Raw genomic sequence first — 18,020 nt, forward strand, 5'->3', positions numbered from 1 at the left:
GCTTCCTGGGGACCTCCTTACACCAGCATGTTGTTTCCATCTTCATGGAGTATATCCCCGGAGGATCCATCGCTAGCATACTTCACAGGTGTATTTTTAACTACTAAACTTCTGACACTACAAAGCTTTCATTTACGACAAATGTTCCTTGAAGGTGCCTTTCCTCATCTTTAAATGTCCCTAGATTTGGACCCCTGCCAGAGCGAGTTCTGGCGCTGTACACTCGTCAGATCCTTGAAGGTGTGGCATACCTTCACCTGAACAGGGTGATTCATCGAGATTTAAAGGGAAACAATGTCATGTTGATGCCAACCGGTGTCATAAAGCTCATCGACTTCGGCTGTGCACGGCGTCTCAGTTGCTTAAACCACTCAGCTTGCAACAGTGAACTGCTAACATCTGTCCATGGCACACCTTATTGGATGGCACCAGAGGTAAATCAGACTTCACTCCGGTAGATGCTCCATTTGTTTTGTTTCGTTGATCCACTGACCTTTAACCCCCTCCCCCTTTAGGTTATCAGTGACTCGGGTTATGGCAGGAAGTCTGATATTTGGAGTGTCGGTTGTACAGTATTTGAAATGGCCACAGGGAAACCACCACTTTCACACATGGACAAGATGGCTGCCTTGTTCTATATTGGGACTCAAAGGGGGTCGATGCCAAAGCTGCCCGATGGATTCTCAGAGTGCGCCAAAGACTTTGTAAAAATATGTTTGACTAGGTAAGCAACTGCAGTGAAAATAGTGGTAAAAAGCTTCAACTCTGTATGAAACTGTTGCAGATTCTATTGTCAAACTTAAGATTTTTTTACGCTTCTCTTCCCTTTAGTGACCAGAGACTGCGGCCATCAGCCCACCAGCTCTTAAAACATTCATTTATCCCTAAAAAGGAGACCAATATAAAATCTTTGGAAATGTACAGAAGTAAATGCGTTTACGAAATGGGACCGTGCAAATTTTAAGATAATTTACGTTTGCAAATTTGTAGCAGACTCCAACATCCGAGTCCTGCTGGACCCAACAACCTGCCAGTGTGATGCAGGACGGGCTTTAGACTGAGCCATACATACTTGGCCATTGTTAGTGAAATTAAGTTAAAGTCACTTTTCAAATTGTATATTAAATGCACTTAAAGGATTACCAGTACTGCTGAGGTCAGATTACTTTTAAATATGAAAAGTGCAAATGAATGTTTCTAATATGAGGTTAATTCAGAATGTTTTCTTCATAAAAGCTAATAAATTTAATATATTACTTTTTATTTTTACTAGACAGTAATGTGAAGAAATGTTGGGAGAATATTGCAAGCTATGTACCCAGTAAGTAGCAGCCAGTATAAACTGGGCTGTAAGTGTTGTGTTGTCATCACTGTATGCTACAATGACAATTAGTTCTCTGCATTTAACCCATCACACAAGATACACCCAGGTGGAGCAGTGGGCAGCTATGTAGGTGCCTGGGGAGCAACTGGGGATTACCGGAGGCATTTTGCTCAAGGACACAACATGTTGGCATGGCAGGGAGTTGAACCTGAGATTTTCTGGTCCCAAGTTGGCTGCCCTTCCTTTACACCATTTAGGACCATGTATTATGCATTGTTACCAAAGATTTACTGGTAAAAAAAAAAAGCTGATTCATACAATCTAAACCATCTTTTCTGAGTCTTATTCAGAAAATATACACCGGTGCAACAACAAGATTTTATATTGTCAGGGTGGTTGAAATGCAAAAATGAATTAAAGTGATTTGTGGCTTATACTTTTTACTTTCTAAACCACTGCTTTCATTTTGAGCTAAACTGTGACTCCCTTCTCAGGTGTAATTAATTCAGCCTCAAACTTTCAAGGGAAATTGTAGAATTAAACTGTGTTAAAAAGAAGACACAAAATCACGTCTTATTTTTCAGAACAATGAATGATTTAGTGACATCGTGCTAGAATACGCCGTTACTGCTTTAAAAGAATATTTGCATATACTCTCTCTTTTAGTTTCTTACAGAAAGATGACACAAACATGGCTGACATCTAAATGGCTACAGCCTCATGTAACCATAGTAACACTTTTTCTTTGAGGCACAATGTTTGGCTTTCAGCTTAAGATCTTGTTGAAGGTTAAGAGGGATTTTTTGGTACAGATTACATCACTTTCATTACTGTGATGAGTTGGTGATTAATGTATCTGTGGCGACTGGAATCAACTGTATTATTCCTGTGAAAACCTAGTGTACCACCAATCTACAGAAAATCTGTAAGAAACACAAACCATTGGAATCCTCCAATGATGATGCTCAATCTGCTTATCAGCCCAAAAAAATAAATAAAAGAACCTCACAGATATAGTTATTTAGTTATAATTACAAGCAGCTCCAAACCTGAGTAGTCATGGAATAGCTTTTTCTTTTACCATACAAAAACGTATGTACATTTATCTCCACTATTTGTAAACAGCAACAATCCTCCTTTTAAATCCCTTTGAAGACTGCAACATGCTAATCAAATGCACAGTATTTTAGTGTAAAAAAAAACAACCAACAACAAAAAGGAGATGAAACTTTACAAAGAAAATTTCAATGGAATGCCAGCAAACAAATGAACTCCATCTCCTGCTGGCTTTTAACTTCTTCCATACAATCACACAAGTGAATTATTTAAATTAGTCAAAATAAAGAAACTGAAAAAGTGCATCTTCCATGCTTTTAGAGAAATTGTAAAAATTATTTTCCCGTATGGAGATTTTACATATTGAAAACGGGACTTTCCTCCATAACGGCGATGCACTCAACTCTTCATTTCTTGCACGTTCTTCGACCCATGTGAGGAGAAAAGATTCATCAAGCAGCAATTCGATACCAACAGTTACAGGACTGAAGATCACAGCCCCGAGGTGAGACAGGAAGCATAATTATTCGTCTAGCTCGTCTCTCAGAAATTAAGAAGTCCAACAATACTTTTTTTTTTTTGCAGAAAGGTTTTCTGCTTCTCAGTAAAGGGTTTATCATCACTGTTGCTTTTTTTTTCTTCTTAGGGCACTTGACAAGGTGAGCATCGCCTTGAAATTCTGAGCTGTGGGGTAGTTTCTTGCCATTTCCTTGTGCTGGACATAAATGGTGGACTCAGTGTCTCTGCTCTCCCACTTCATGTGGCGGTTCACTAGGAGGAGGAAACTGCTGGGAGGCCCGCAGCCCACCTGGGTACGACAGGAGGTGAAGAGGAGAAACAAGAATAAAGAGGAGGAGGGTGGGAGGCAAGTTAGCCACAGTGCTGCGAGTCATATGAGACACACTGCAGTACAGGAGAAGAGCAAGGAGACAAAGGGGAAGAAAAGGATAAGGTACCTGCAGCACCAGCACCACCTTTGGAGATTTTGCTCACTTTAGAGCAAGAGCTCGAAGTTGCGGATGAAAGGTGGTGGTTAAAGGTGGCCTCAGGGTGTGCCCTTTTGCGCGATGAAGATGAAGTCAAAGTTGGAACAGGATGACTAAATGTTCCTTCCATAGGGACCAAACTTGGAGGGCCGCGTAGTAGACCCACAGCCCCACCGGGACCCTCTGTGCCTCCTCGACCATTGCCACTGTGTGTTGGGGGGTGACCGTGCTTGTGGGGGCGATGGAGGTTGTACTCTGCTCCGCGGTGTTTCTCTTTGCTCACCAGCGGGCTGGAATGTTTAGTCTTGTTGTTGTTGGCCATCATGCCTTCATCTGATGAGCTGTGGCGCTCTGAGGAAACTTTTAACTTCATCTTGAGCTCATCTTTGCTTGGTTGTCCACTTTTCTCTGGTTGGGAGCTGCCACTGGACCCAGGAACAGCCGGACGAACTTTAAGAGAACCTTTGTCCCGTTTGTCACTATGATGGCGTCGATCTTGCCCTGAGACTGAGGAGGAAGGGACTTTCATTTTCATTGGGGAAGCTGTGATGTTGCCACCGTGGGAGCTTTGGTGGGGCTGCACATGTTTTCTATGATCTATTTGGGTAATGCTGGAAGGTGCATAAATGGAAGAGGAAGCCAGATCTCCTTTCATGTCACAGTCCATTAGTCCTACATGAAGCTCCTGCCTTCGCTTATGGACAGGGACAGTTAGCTCTGCAGAATGTTTCTCTCTATATTTGTCCAAAGTCAGTTTCTGAATTGAAGGTTGTAGTTGAGGAAGATGAACTGGCGGAGGGTAGACAGATTGAGGTGCTGGATGATGCTTGCTAGGTCCACTCCCACCAGCTTCTTTCTGTTCTTGTTTGACAAGATTTAAATCTACAGTTTTATCAGTTCTATAAGGTGGTGGATGCTGAAGCAAAGAGGAAGTAGAAGCCTGCAAAGTCAGCATTGATTCCTGAACTGGGATGCTGAGAGGTTCCTGCTTTACACAGGTGGAAAGGTACCCAGCTTGGCTCTGGTTATCCTGAGGCCATTCATTGTGGCTAGCTGGATATGTGGCAGTGATGGTGTCCAAAGTAAAAGGGACTCCTCTGGACTGGCCAGACATGGGCCCAGAGAAACCTGCTTTAGACAAAGTTAAGTTGGATGAAGAGTCTCCAGAAAATGAGACATCACTATGGTCCAGAAGCATCGAAGGCCCAATAAAGGAGTTGTCCATTGACTGTGTGGATTCAGATTTGGGCTTTTTGGCAGCTTGTGTTGCCTAGAAGACAAAAAGATTTGTAAGGCTGTGTCTAATACCTTCAATGATAGTTAAGAAAATAAACAAGATTCCTATTACTGCATCAATCAGTGTTTGCAATATTAACACCCGTCACTGACTGCACCTACAAGTAGCTAGCATTTTATCAAACTGGTTTCTATATCTGCATTATAACATCTGTGTCCTGCATCATTACAAAACATCAAAGTAAATAATAGGGATGCACGATATTATCGGCATGGTATCGGCCGATGGCGTTAAAGTTCAATTTTGGACATCGGCCATTCCATCAAAATAAATCACAGATATAAAAGACGGCATATTTGTTTTGACAACCCAGTGACAAGGATGTCTGTAGCGGCAGCAAAACGTGATGATCTCACGCCTGATTTGACGGTGGAGAGGAAAATTCAAAATGTCGGCGGTGTGGAATTTATTTTTCGTTGGTGAGGATGTCGGATTCCGAAGATTTTTGGACTACGTGGAGCCTCGTTACATGGTCCCCAGTTAGAGATATTTTTCTAACGTAACCTTACCTTAGTTACAAGCCATCATTTCCGACGTCATTGAAAAACCAATAGCCGATAGCACTTGGGTGAGTTTTACCACAAACATTTGGACGTTGTGTTAGCCCCGTTAGCACGATTAGTCTTACGGCACAATGGATAGACAAAACTTTGAACTTAAAAAGGCTGTCCTTCATGCACAGGAGTGCAGAGGATCCCACACTGCAGCTAGGAACCTGGAACAAGCCTCCACAAGTGAGACAGCATCGCAGGTGACTAATGCTAATAAATAACACTTTTCATTTAATATAAGTTAAAGTGCTACGCATATCATATGGCTGTTACTGAATATACAGAGCCTTTCCAAAAAATTAGAATATCATGGAAAAGTTGTTGAACTTCCATAATTCCATTCAAAAAGTTAATCTTTAATAGATGATGAATTAAGGGCCCACAATTTAAATGATTTCAAGTATTTGCTTATTTTTACATAATTTGGGCTTCCAGCTCATGAAACCCACAAAAACAGGATTTCAAAATATTAGAATACCGTGGAGACATCGGCCCACACCACTCAGCTTTTACAGAAAAAAAAAGAAAGAAATTAGGATCACAACAAATCAATCAATATATGGCACTTTCAAAACGATGTCAGTCAATCTTCAATATTTGGTTGGGAAACCCTTTGCCTTAATTCACTGCCTTGATGTGACGTGGCATTGAGGCAATCGGCCTGTGGCATTGCCTGGGAGTTATGGAAGCCCAGATTTCCTTGATGCTTGCTGTCAGCTCTTTGTTGTTGGGTCTGGTGCCCCTCATTTTCCTCTTGAGAATACCCCATAGATTATCAATGGGGTTTAGGTCCAGCAAGTTGGCTGGCCAGTCAAGCACTGTGGCATGGGCATCAAACCAGGTTTTGGTGCTTCTGGTGGCATGGGCAGAGGCCAGGTCCTGCTGGAAGATGAAATCTGCATCTCCATACAGATCTTCAGCGGAAGGAATCATGGAGTCCTCTAAAACATTCTGGTAGACTGTTGCGGTGACCTTGGATTTAAGAAAGCAGAGTATACCAACACCTGCACCGGACATTGCACCCCAAATCATGACTGACTGCGGATATTTCACACTGGACGTCATGCAGTACGGGCTCTGTTCCTCACCCTTCTTCCTCCAAACCCTTGGACCTTGATTTCCAAATGAACACTTTACTTTCATCAGAAAAGAGGACCGAGGAATCGGACAGTTGTAGCCTATCTCCTGGATGTGATGTGTCTGAATGTGGTGGTTTTTGTAGCGGACTCCCGCCTCATTCCACTCTTTCTGGATCTCTGTCAGATTCTGGAATCTTCTGTTTGATAATCCACTGAAGTCCACGGTCATCTCTTTTGCTGGTGCATCTTCTCCTGCCACATTTTGCCCTTCCACTAGACTTGCCATTGATATGCTTGGACACAGCACTCTGAACAGCCAGCCTCCTTAGCTATGAACTTTTGTGGTTTACCCATCCTATGGAGGGTATCAATGATGGTCTTCTGGCCAGTTATGTCTGCAGTCTTTCCAATATTAACAGAACTGAGAAAATTGAACCAAACTGAAGCAATTTAATGACACCTGGGGAAACCTGTGCAGGTGCTTTGAGTTTAGTAGATGATTAGTGTTACACTCAGTTTAAAACATTCATACCCTGCAAAATTTGGGCTGATTTCTTCACAGTATTCTAATTTTTTGAAATTCTGTTTTTGTGGGTTTCATGAGCTGGAAGCCCAAATTATGTAAAAATAAACAAATAAATACTTGAAATAGTTTAAACTGTGGGTCCTGACTCTATCATCTATTAAAGATTAACTTTTTGAATGGAATTATGGAAGTTAAACAACTTTTCCATGATATTCTAATTTTTTGGAAAGGGTTTGTATGTTACCAGCTCTTACACAATTTTGTAGCAAATAAGCCTAAATAAGAGGGCCATGTTCTGACAAAAGAAAGTATATAAAATATTGGTATCGGCCAAATAAGTTTTAACATATATCGGCCAAAAATCCAATATCGTGCATCCCTAGTAAATAAATTAGAATTTTATAATGATTTTTACCCTCCAGTTTCGTATCCTCTTTAACCTGCTTGGAGTCTTCTCTAGAATCTGCAGAAACTCATGGGTCAACTCTGAAATCGCAAAATATAAACCGTTAAATTCTAATGGTCAATTCCACAATACAACTTGCTGCTCTCGTTTACATACGAGTAAAAAGGCACAGTAGTGATTTTAGAAACACAAATTTGGTTTCCATAAAACGTGCCACGGTAAAGTTATCTCACCATCAAGCAGCTCCAGAGTGACAGAGCTGTCTACGTATTCCCACCAATGTTTCCCATCAGTAGAAACTGGAATCTCCCAGTTCGACCACTTGCAAGCCAAATGTATGCACACACAAGCAATGACTGTGGGCTTGTACTGGAGGCAGAAGGTAGTGAGGTGCAGACTGAAGAATGTGTGAGGACACACAAGGGAATAATTCAGGCCAATGGAGGTCATAATCCAGCCCACATGCGGAACAAAAACAAAGAACACAAGAGAAAGCAAACAGTTTTAATAGGCTGTTAGCTTGAGATGCAAATATGTAGTAACATTAAGTTATTTAACTCTGTAAATGTAATAACAGTAATTATTTTCAAACAAATATTTACAGCAATGCAATTTACCTGTAAACACTTCTATAATTTGAGATTCATACTGTTTAATTACTAGTCAAGTAAAATGAATATAGCAGGGGGTTGTCAACACACAAGCCATATCATCTATGTAACAGTTATTAAACCAAGAGCTTTTTCTTCAGTCTCTTTATTTCTCGCAATTGTGTTCAAATATAAAATAAGAATGCTTCAAATTAAAGTTGGTAAATTAGCAGTGCTAGTGTTTGATCCAATGTTTTATTCATAAAAAGCAACTGAATGTCACAATATTGCCTTTAAAGAGTTTAATAACTGAAACAGTCATGACTAAATGCAAATCATAGAAACAACAAGAACTACCAAAACGTTAAGATCTACATTACACACCAGAATATTTACTAAATCAATTCAAAACTACTGAGTCAGTGTTTTGTTAGTAGGACAAACACAAGATTAGTTTTGGTCAGACATCGGTTACGTGGGCACCAATGTTTAATTTAGTCTAAAATTGTTTAAAGTCTTTTTAGTTTCTCTAGGAAACTATGACCAAATACTATTTAGTAAAAATATAAGACACTTCAAACAAAAGAAAGGAACTGAAAACTAATTGTTCTGCTAACATCTGATCATTAAAAAAAGTGTGTGAGGGGTTCTTCTGTCCAGCAAGTGGCAGCAATGATCAACTTAGTCTCTGAACATTTGGTAGGGGTGGGGATAAAACCCAGCTCCAAGATTATCTGGAAACACTGTCCATATGGGATTTATAGTTAAAAGCCCTTTACGGTTACTGTACCAGAGCATAAAAATGACCACATTATAAAACTATGAGTTTAGAAACCCATTTGGTAGGTATGGACATAAACAGTAAGATGAGCACAAACCCTTGTGGTCAGACAACTATGCTATTAAACAAAGTTATTATTGTTGGATTTGGATATTTTAAATTCTGCTTTTGAATTATTAAGAAAAGTAAATTAAATGCGAAATATAAATTAGAACAATAAAAATTAAGTTCTTTATAGCTATGAGTCATATGCTACAACTTTACCATTACTGAATAGCACCGTTCAATTATCATCCCCTGTCCAGTATATTACCAGTAAAACGTGAAAGACCATAAATAGCTGGTGTCATTACTTTAAACAAAACATTTAAAGATTCAGTTTTTTCCAGGAAATTAGCTATTAAGAGAAAGTCTGTCTTTGTTTTATAGCCACTAATAAAACCAGTTCAGCAAGTATGTACGATGCCGAGTAGATCGGGTCTATACAGGTCAGGTTTTGGTAAAACCACTAAAATAGATAAGATTTGTGCCATGCCATGCCATTTATTCTATAAAGCCAAAGTTCAAACCTAGCACCAACATGCACCCCAGGTGAACAGATCACAAGTTCACACATAAATGAACAGAATGAACTGATTCAGAAAAGCATTGAGAGGTGGTCTGGGACAATTACCCACAACCACTTTGCAAATTGAATGCGAATTCATCCTGGGCCACAATGGAGGACCACCTGCTGCAACGCCACACAAGCAACAGAGTTAGTGCTTGTTTTCTGAGGTGAAACACGAACAGTGATCAAACCACTAATATTTAGCACTGCATTACTTTTACACTGGGTAATCTTAAAACATTCAGTTTTGCAACACATTGTTGTTCAGGAGATTCACCTATTGAACTGTTGAAGTCTACGATTAGATTAGATACTTTTTAGAGGGAAATTAAATGGTGGTTACACTCTACAGCAAGATTCAGGACAAAATAAAAACATAAAACCTATACTTGCACTTTAAGTACTTGTGAGCATGATTTTTGTGTGTTTATTTACTTTAATGACACAAAGAATCTCTATAATACTGCCAAGTACAGGAAAAACCAGTTTAAAAGGTAAATTGCTGTTATTGATGTATTAACTCTTAAACTGGATAACTCTCAGAAGCTAGCCACATGCTAAATTAACAGTAATGTCAACATGTGCTCCCTAATGTGACAAGCTACAACTCAAAAGTTGTACAACATTCAAAGAGACAAATGTTACTAGAAATGACCTAGTGTTTTTATTTCAAAATGCTTAAATAAAGCAGCAGATTCCCATTTAAATAACCAAACACCAGGTTTACTTGCACTAAATCGTTAAAAAACAATGTCTGCTTGACAATACCACAGGAAAGTAAAAAACTAAAAATAATTATAGAGAAGAGCAAAGGTACAGAGAACAGAAACTTTTTAGAAACAGACTCTTGTTTAAGCCAGAGTCGGTAATGGAAACACGTTTTCTCTGCATGACATGGCACAGATAAATAGGACGAACCTTTCTTAAAAACTAAACGACTAAAATCATTAATGGACTATAACTGTATTATTTCTTGATTCTGCAATAGAAAAAGTATCAAAATATATTGTAGGGATAAAAAAAAAAAAAGAAACTGTTTAACAACAAGCAATTACTACAAAAGCTGAACAATAGAGAAATTAAACAATTTGAACAAAGTAAAAACGTCAAAAATTTATCTGCAGTACTTACCGGAAAAACCTCTACGAGAAATGTTTACATCTGTGAAACCTTTAGCTGATATTCAGGCTACCAGAGTGTCTTTCTTTTAGAATTATGCACTTTTTCGCAACCGAACAAACGTGTGGTTTTCAAGCGCACCACTAAACTTCGCATTTTGCATTCAACCCATCGGTGCCAACACGTGGTCCCTTGTACAATACACCGCACTGCGACTGGGGCCGGTAACGCTACAAGCCGTCGTGTCCCGCTACCTCTGAGAAAGGGAGGGGAGCTGAGGGGAGGAGGCAAGCGTTCCAACAACCACCAGTGCAAGTAGGGCCTGTTGGACACTGAAAGGGTACCCTGCATTACAGGAAGCTATGGTGTGCAGTCAAAGTGCAATAAAGGAGGGGCAGGATAACAACCTGTTGGTAGCCATGAAATAGGAAGTCTGTGCCAGATCCTTGCTTGCTGTAAAATAGAAACAAAAAAGCAAAAAGACAGAGGGGGAAAATTATTATAATTGCTACAAAATGAACGTACGTTAACTTAAACATTCTAATTTTAACTCATTTCTAATGCACGTATTAGGCCAAGGTTCAAACTGGGATAACAATTTTCTGTTAAAGTTAAAATCAAAGTGGTGGAAAATTAAAACTACTTATGTATGATGAAAGCTTATGTATCATAAAAAATGTAATTTTACAAATAAAAAATAAATAAAAAAAGTACAAAACAGAATTTTTAAAAACATATTTTAAATGACCCTAAGATGTGATCAACAAAAAATAAGTTTTCTTTACATTATAACTGTGAACCTCGTAGATGTCTTAAAAAAAAAAACATTTAAAAAATACAAAAAAAAAAAGTGTAGCTAAAAGTAAAAAGTTTTCTTTCAGTTCTGAGTACAGGGGTCATAAATATTTTTCTGGTCAAAATGTGTATACCGTATTTTCTGCCATAAAAGTCGCAGCAGTCCAAATAAGTCTAATAAAGTGGGAAAAACAAATACGTTGCTTTGCCGTATAAGTCGCATCTATTATGCGTCATCGTTGTCAACCCGAAAATGTGGGCCGGTGTTGTGCCAAAAATCGATTGGCTGCCAAATGGCGACTGCGGGAGCATGCACAGGAGGTTTAACAAGAATTTAACAAGATAAACACTTAAAAACAATTATTTATTTGCTCTAAATTATAGTAAAGGCGTGCCTCAGTTTAAATTTTACTTAATAAATGCACTTTAATGATCAAATTAGCTGCATTTCGCCGGGACGGCACAGTGAAACGAAGCTGATTTGACAGTTGCTCCAAGCGAGCTGGACGAAGGTGGCAGGCTATGGCAAGCCGACTGTGTCATTAGCCACTTTTACCTATTACATGAGACAACGGCATGCCCTACAACCCGAGTGCCATCTAGTGGATGAAAATGGTACTGTTCAATATTATCAGTCAAGAGTGAATGAAAACAGTAATATCTCAGTCAAAAATTGGTTTATAAATATGGTGAATAATATCCATAAACACGTCACTTTGGTGCATGTGCATGTAAATTATGCAAAAAACTGAGTGGCCGGAAAATACGGTAAATCAGTTTGTCTTGGCCTAATAGGCATCTGCAATCATTTTATGTCATTCAACAAACTCAGCAGGAGACCAAAAAGGTATTTGTGGTCAGGAGACCAAAAAAACTCTGCATGGTTTTCACCCTTATCCCCACCCACATTTGAGGTGGGACAAACAAGAGCAAAGAAGGAAGCCTCTACCTCGCACTAGCTGGGTACATTTCACCACATCAGTGTGTGGGTGATCAATAGTAATTTCAAAGCCTGGAACAAAATACATAACAGGTGAGTTCAACACAGACACAGTTGGGAGGTGACATGTCATTTTAGGATTGCTATCAACAAGCACAGTCCTCTATCTCAAGAACTGACAGTCAATTATTTCATGTATAGAGCAGATTAAGATTTCTTGTTTTGAATGCAGTTTGTAATCGAGTCAAACATGCTGCAAATATGGCGGCAGCCTTTGTAAGTTCTCTGTAGACTCGAATGTTACATTTCCAAATGAACACTGCCTTCAAGAAAACAACATATCACCTTTACATGCTCGATATAAAATGACAAAATAACAGTGATAAAACTTTTCAGCAAAAAAGGCTGTGATAATCAACTTAACCAATTACCGTAAACCTTCATTTAAAATAACCACTATTCAGTTATCATCATCAGCATAAACAAAGCTCTGTCAATTCATCCATGTCATTCACCATTACTTACCCAGGGTCTGCAGCACTATGGATTCAAGTATCACCAGCTCTTGAGCTTGCTGGAGGTATGCCTAAAGTTCGATAGACAGTCATTACAACACAATTGTAATGAGTCTATTAATCTATACCCCTAACAAGTGATTTAAAAAGGCCAGACTCAGTCTAATATTAAATCGAGTCTTGGTACGAGTGGGTGCTTGGTACACACCAACTGCAAGCCTGGGCAGGAAAACTAAGACCCCATAAACAGGGCAGCAGAATAGGTCACTGCCATTTAAACAAAGGTGAAACCATGGCAACAGAGGAAAAAACAACTTCCATCCTTACAGAATCCTGATATACCCAAACTTACATTACTTTTTGCGTCTAGAGGAGATTCCTGTGGATTTAAGCAAGCATGTGCAACTTTGATCACATGTTCAAGCTTACGGGGTTGCTCTTCCACTTTTGCAGCCAAAAACAAGGTTGTTGGAGAGGTTATCTACAACAACAAAAAACATTTTTAGAAAAAAAAAAACTTTTTTCTCTCTCAAACCTATAAATATAATTCAGTTAGTGACAGAGGAGTGGAATAATCTTATCTCAGAATACTTACATTCCTATGGAATTTGGTGAAAGAATGTTGCATATAAAATCTATGCATGTAAACAATTGCTGTGTTTATTGTTAATTGAGAGCTGGAGGAGAGGTCAAGGAAGTTTTTATTGTTTGTAAATTATTCAGTGAAGAATGGAGAAACAAACGGGGCTCTTAAACTGTTCTCAATGCTTTTTTAAGAGAAACTGAAGATTTTCCAGTCCCTTCCAGATGTTCAATTGCATATAAACCGTGCTCAAGTTTACAACTTATCTACTTTGTACCTTCACCTCAGAATTGTCCTTTTTATACAGAGGGTGTCATTTTGTACCCATATGCATCTCATTTTGCACCCATGTACTTTTTGCACAACTTTCTGCTTTTATACATCTTTTGTTGTAGTTACACACGAGGGCATTTCTTGACAAAATCTGTCTCGTCTTCCAAAATTTGTATGAATATGGCCATGAATGTGCATACGGACAAACAAATTAAAATTTTAACTACATGTACAAAAGTATTTAACTTTTGGTCATAATTTTGATTATTTTTTAGCAAGTGTACTCTAGTACATATCAACATAAAGCTGCTGCTATAGTAAGTACAAAGAACCATCAATTACTTATTTTTGTACCCAAGAAAGTATGGACGAAGTAACCAAACTGCAAATTATATGAATTTAACTAGAATCATCATTCAAAATTTAAAAAAAAGTTTAGGACATTGAACAATTTTTTCTCTTTATCTCCATTTGCCTTTGCATAAGAGGTCCAACCTGTATGTCAGAGGAAGCATTTAAAAGACCACTTTATCACGTGACTAAAATAAAAAAAATTAAAACATGTCGGCGGCTTTATGACCATTTTTGAGAAACTATCTGTACCAGACGGCTTGGGATTCATAATTTAAAAGATGACTAGCCAAGAAAGAAGAAAAGCAAACACATCTACAAAAATCTATTGATGTCAAACATTGTATACGAGCTCACTTTAAAAAGAGCAAACATTTTAAGCATGTTCGCGTGTTCAACACACCCACGTGCACCCCGAACTGCTAGACCACATGAAGCAAACACGTGCGCAGAACCAGCGTTTATTAGGAGACTATTGGAGTAAAGTTTACTGCTGAGTCAAAGTACGCAACGGTCTGCCTCAAACACATTGCTGTCATTAACACGATGACAGGCTTAAAAACGATAAACACTACTTTTTTTTTTTAACAGCGTTAACTTGAAGTTTTCTTTACTTTATAAATCATAATTTCATACGAACAGGGCATTTTCATTTCTGTCGAAACCTAGCAACCCGCCTGGCTGATGGCCTTTCACTCGCTAACAAGGGTTAGCATGCTAAACTGGCGCAAATACTAAATAACTCAGTTTACCAGGATTAAAGCTGTAAAATTTTACAAGTATATAAAATGTTAAGTACAACAAAAAGAAATGTGTGAACTAAAACACTCTTGTCTTCCTAATCTCATTAGCAGTTAGTAACACAAAAAGTATAGCCGCCTACAGTTTTAGCTTGCTTAGGAGAAAAAAAAGGATACACATTGAGCCTTTGACCCATATCCTGGATCAAGTTCGCCGCTTGTTGTCGGTAGGAGAGTTCCCGGTCTGGTTCTACTCCACAGCGGCGGGACGGCGTGCTTTCCAGTTGCTCCCGGGTGAAATACCATTTCGACGAAGAGCCCCGGCATGCCGCCATTACTCTGTAGCGATCACTTCGGCATCGAGAAAGCGGATGTGACGTTGTGTCCGACCGCCAAACAAGGCACGTATTAGTGCTTTGCCGCCACCTTGCGTCCAATACCAGTCACTGCTGTTCTTCTCTTTTGAGATCCAAAGTATACGTTTTAATAATTTATTGTGATGTGATGTCACACTGAAAACAAACGTTTTTGATTTTTTAATTAAAGGATTACAGAACATTTCTATACATTTCTCAAGTATTTTTTAATTCAATATTAATTATGTTGCCATAAATTGTGTCAAACACAGCTTTTGTCATTTTGGGAAATAAGTCAAGTCAAGTCAACTTTATTTATAGAGCACATTTAAAACAGAACCTGTTATCAAAGTGCTTAACAACAAAAACAATCAATGAGTAAATTAAAGAGAAAAATATATAAACATATATATACAATACACTAATAATGATAATAACTGAAGAATTAATTAAAAGCATTTAAAACATAGGATCACAGATTAAAAAACACTAGATCAATTTACACTGTATGAAATGCCTGAGCGAACAGATGTGTTTTAAGCAGAGATTTAAAGTGAGGAATGGAGGTGGCATGCCTGATGTTGGGGGGCAGGTTGTTCCAGAGTTTGGGGCCCATGACTGAAAAAGCCCTATCTCCTCTGAGCTTCAGTTTTGTTTTTGGAACAGCCAAAAGCAGCTGATCGGATGATCTCAGGGCCTGAGAGGGAACGTATGGTTCCAGAAGGTTTAAGGAATAAAGGTATTTCCACCCTCAACCATTTAGTAAAATTAAAAAATTACTTCTATTTTTTGTGACATAAAGAGATTTAATTAAATGCGAAGGAAATTAATTTGAGTTCTTATAGTATAGAATAATTTAGACTCAAGAATCTCTAGCCAGGAAAATCAGTGAAAATTACTGTGAAAAATCACTGTGAAAAAAAAAAACTGTGAAAAAAATCACTGTAATGCCATTTGGTTGTTGATATGTGCAGCTGACTATCCAAGATGCTCATCTCATGCTGCTGATTATTGCATGATGCTGTGTTCATTAGTCCTCATCTGCACATAGACTCATGTTTGTGCTGCTGTAGTTTTGGCAAATTGTTTTTGTACTATTAGTGCTTAGTGTATTCGTATTTTGTGTATTGTTAGTTTAGTGAATGTACTGTGTAGTATATCCTTGGGTCATGTCTCGGTTCTCACTGCTGTTTTTTGTTTTACAATTTGTATTTTTGTTGGATGTAACTGGGACCCTATGCACATAGTTTCATTCCACCTCATGTACCACATGTGATGTGAATGACAATAAAAATCCTTGAATCCTTGAATAATTTACCAGGTCTCATGATAAACACAATATCATGGTTTCGATAAAAAATTTTAAGCAGTTGCTGTGTGTCACCATGTTTTTCTGATATGTTCACATTTTATTAGCCTGACATTTAATTTAATTATATTTGGAAGGATAAACATAGTAACTCTATTAGTACTTTAAATCATTAATTTGTGTTTTTACCAAGCCACACAAATAAAAGTAAAGACTACTGTTATGGGAACTGTTTAGATGTTTTAAAAACACAATATCTGGAAAATCATTTTGTTTCCATCAACTAATGTATTAATTTAACCAATTAGATGATCATCACTCAATTAAATCAATTAAATTAACCATTGAATTCAAATTTCAATATTGTGTCCCATAGTCATTTATAAATGCCTATGAGATTTGCAATCTCAGTAAGAGTCTCAACATTATGAATGAGTCTATTAGCTGTACCAGCATACTGTCTGAGCTATACCTTCTGTACGGTTGAGACAAAACTTTACCTTATATTTATGATCAAACCATGAAAAATATAAACTACTAATAACATTACTGAATGGTCATATTTTACAAAGTAGTAAGCAAAGGAAATAATAATAAAAAAAGCACAAATAGCCTCAACTGTAGGTGCAAATGACTTGTATTTGAACTCTATTTGCACAGAACAACATTACAGTTACAACATTAGGAGTCTAATGAGAGTAAGAAATACCATTTTCTACATAAACATTATAAAAACAAGTTGTTCCTGATCAAAATTTCTTTTTTATTAGGCCAATGACAGAATCACCAAACTGCCATGAATTTTTTATACACAAAGGTCAAATTTGTTGGTCTTCCTCTGCAGTTCTCTGCAAAACGTATCAATTCATCTGAATATAAAATTGCGACTGAATTGGTAAAAGGCCTAAATTAGTGGTAGTTGGAGCAGTCATGGTGTAGTATCATGCTACACAAACTGCTCTCGTTTCAGACCCAAAAACTCCAGTGCATTTCCAGCGAGCAACTTGTCCTGCAAAGCAAAACATAAATGAACAAACAGAGCACGGAAGTGATTTTAAAATGTTGTCTGTTCTTTAATGCATTCAAGTATTTCAAATATTTTTTCATAAAGTTTTAACAGTTATTCTGTGTATTTTGTGCTAGTAAGTTTTTCTACCTGGTGATGTTCGGTAGAGTTCAGTGTCTTATGGTCAAATTTGTGCCACTAAGTGAAAAACAAGAAAATAAAATACCTTAAATGTGTCATCAAAATCCTCCATTGACTCAATCAGCGATCCAGGCTCCAGCTCACCGAGTGGGAATGGATAATCTGTTCCCAGCATCACTTTATCCTACAAACAGGATTCAGACAATGACAAACAATTTCAGGCAAATCAGAAGCATTTCCCACCAATATTGTTGAAGCCAATATTGCTGAACCCAATATTGTTGAAGCCAATATTGTTGAACCCAATACTGTTGAACCCAATATTGCTGAACCCAATATTGTTGAACCCAATATTGCTGAACCCAATATTGTTGAACCCAATATTGTTGAACCCAATATTGTTGAACCCAATACTGTTGAACCCAATATTGCTGAACCCAATATTGTTGAACCCAATATTGTTGAACACAATACTGTTGAACCCAATATTGTTGAACCCAATATTGCTGAACCCAATATTGTTGAACCCAATACTGTTGAACCCAATATTGCTGAACCCAATATTGTTGAACCCAATATTGTTGAACACAATATTGTTGAACCCAATATTGCTGAACCCAATATTGTTGAACCCAATACTGTTGAACCCAATATTGCTGAACCCAATACTGTTGAACCCAATATTG

At 38.0% G+C, this 18,020-nt stretch overlaps 2 protein-coding genes across 2 annotated transcripts in view; both read right to left on the reverse strand.

The window, feature by feature from the left end:
* Positions 1-3,250: 3,250 nt before the first annotated feature.
* On the reverse strand, positions 3,251-14,885 carry ccnt2a (cyclin T2a). The gene is made up of 9 exons (XM_037686329.1): positions 14,700-14,885; positions 13,171-13,252; positions 12,928-13,056; positions 12,586-12,646; positions 12,070-12,132; positions 10,733-10,778; positions 7,459-7,622; positions 7,235-7,305; positions 3,251-4,636 (listed from the first exon to the last, which is right to left on the reverse strand). The coding sequence occupies exons 1-9, from the start codon at positions 14,855-14,857 to the stop codon at positions 3,251-3,253; spliced, it is 2,160 nt and encodes a 719-aa protein (XP_037542257.1). The 5' UTR covers positions 14,858-14,885.
* A 2,147-nt stretch (positions 14,886-17,032) lies between these two features.
* acmsd (aminocarboxymuconate semialdehyde decarboxylase) overlaps positions 17,033-18,020 on the reverse strand; it is a 7,214-nt gene continuing 6,226 nt past the window's right edge. Inside the window, exons 8-9 of the mRNA XM_037686109.1 lie at positions 17,420-17,518; positions 17,033-17,196 (exon numbers count right to left, since the gene is read on the reverse strand). Of these exons, the coding sequence (XP_037542037.1) occupies positions 17,134-17,196; positions 17,420-17,518 (162 nt within the window). The 3' untranslated portion in view covers positions 17,033-17,133. The remainder of the gene's footprint in view (positions 17,197-17,419; positions 17,519-18,020) is intronic.

The sequence above is a fragment of the Nematolebias whitei genome, chromosome 13 (assembly GCF_014905685.2).
Source record: "Nematolebias whitei isolate Nwh7 chromosome 13, NemWhi1, whole genome shotgun sequence".
In the NCBI taxonomy this organism is placed as follows: Eukaryota; Metazoa; Chordata; class Actinopteri; order Cyprinodontiformes; family Rivulidae; genus Nematolebias; species Nematolebias whitei.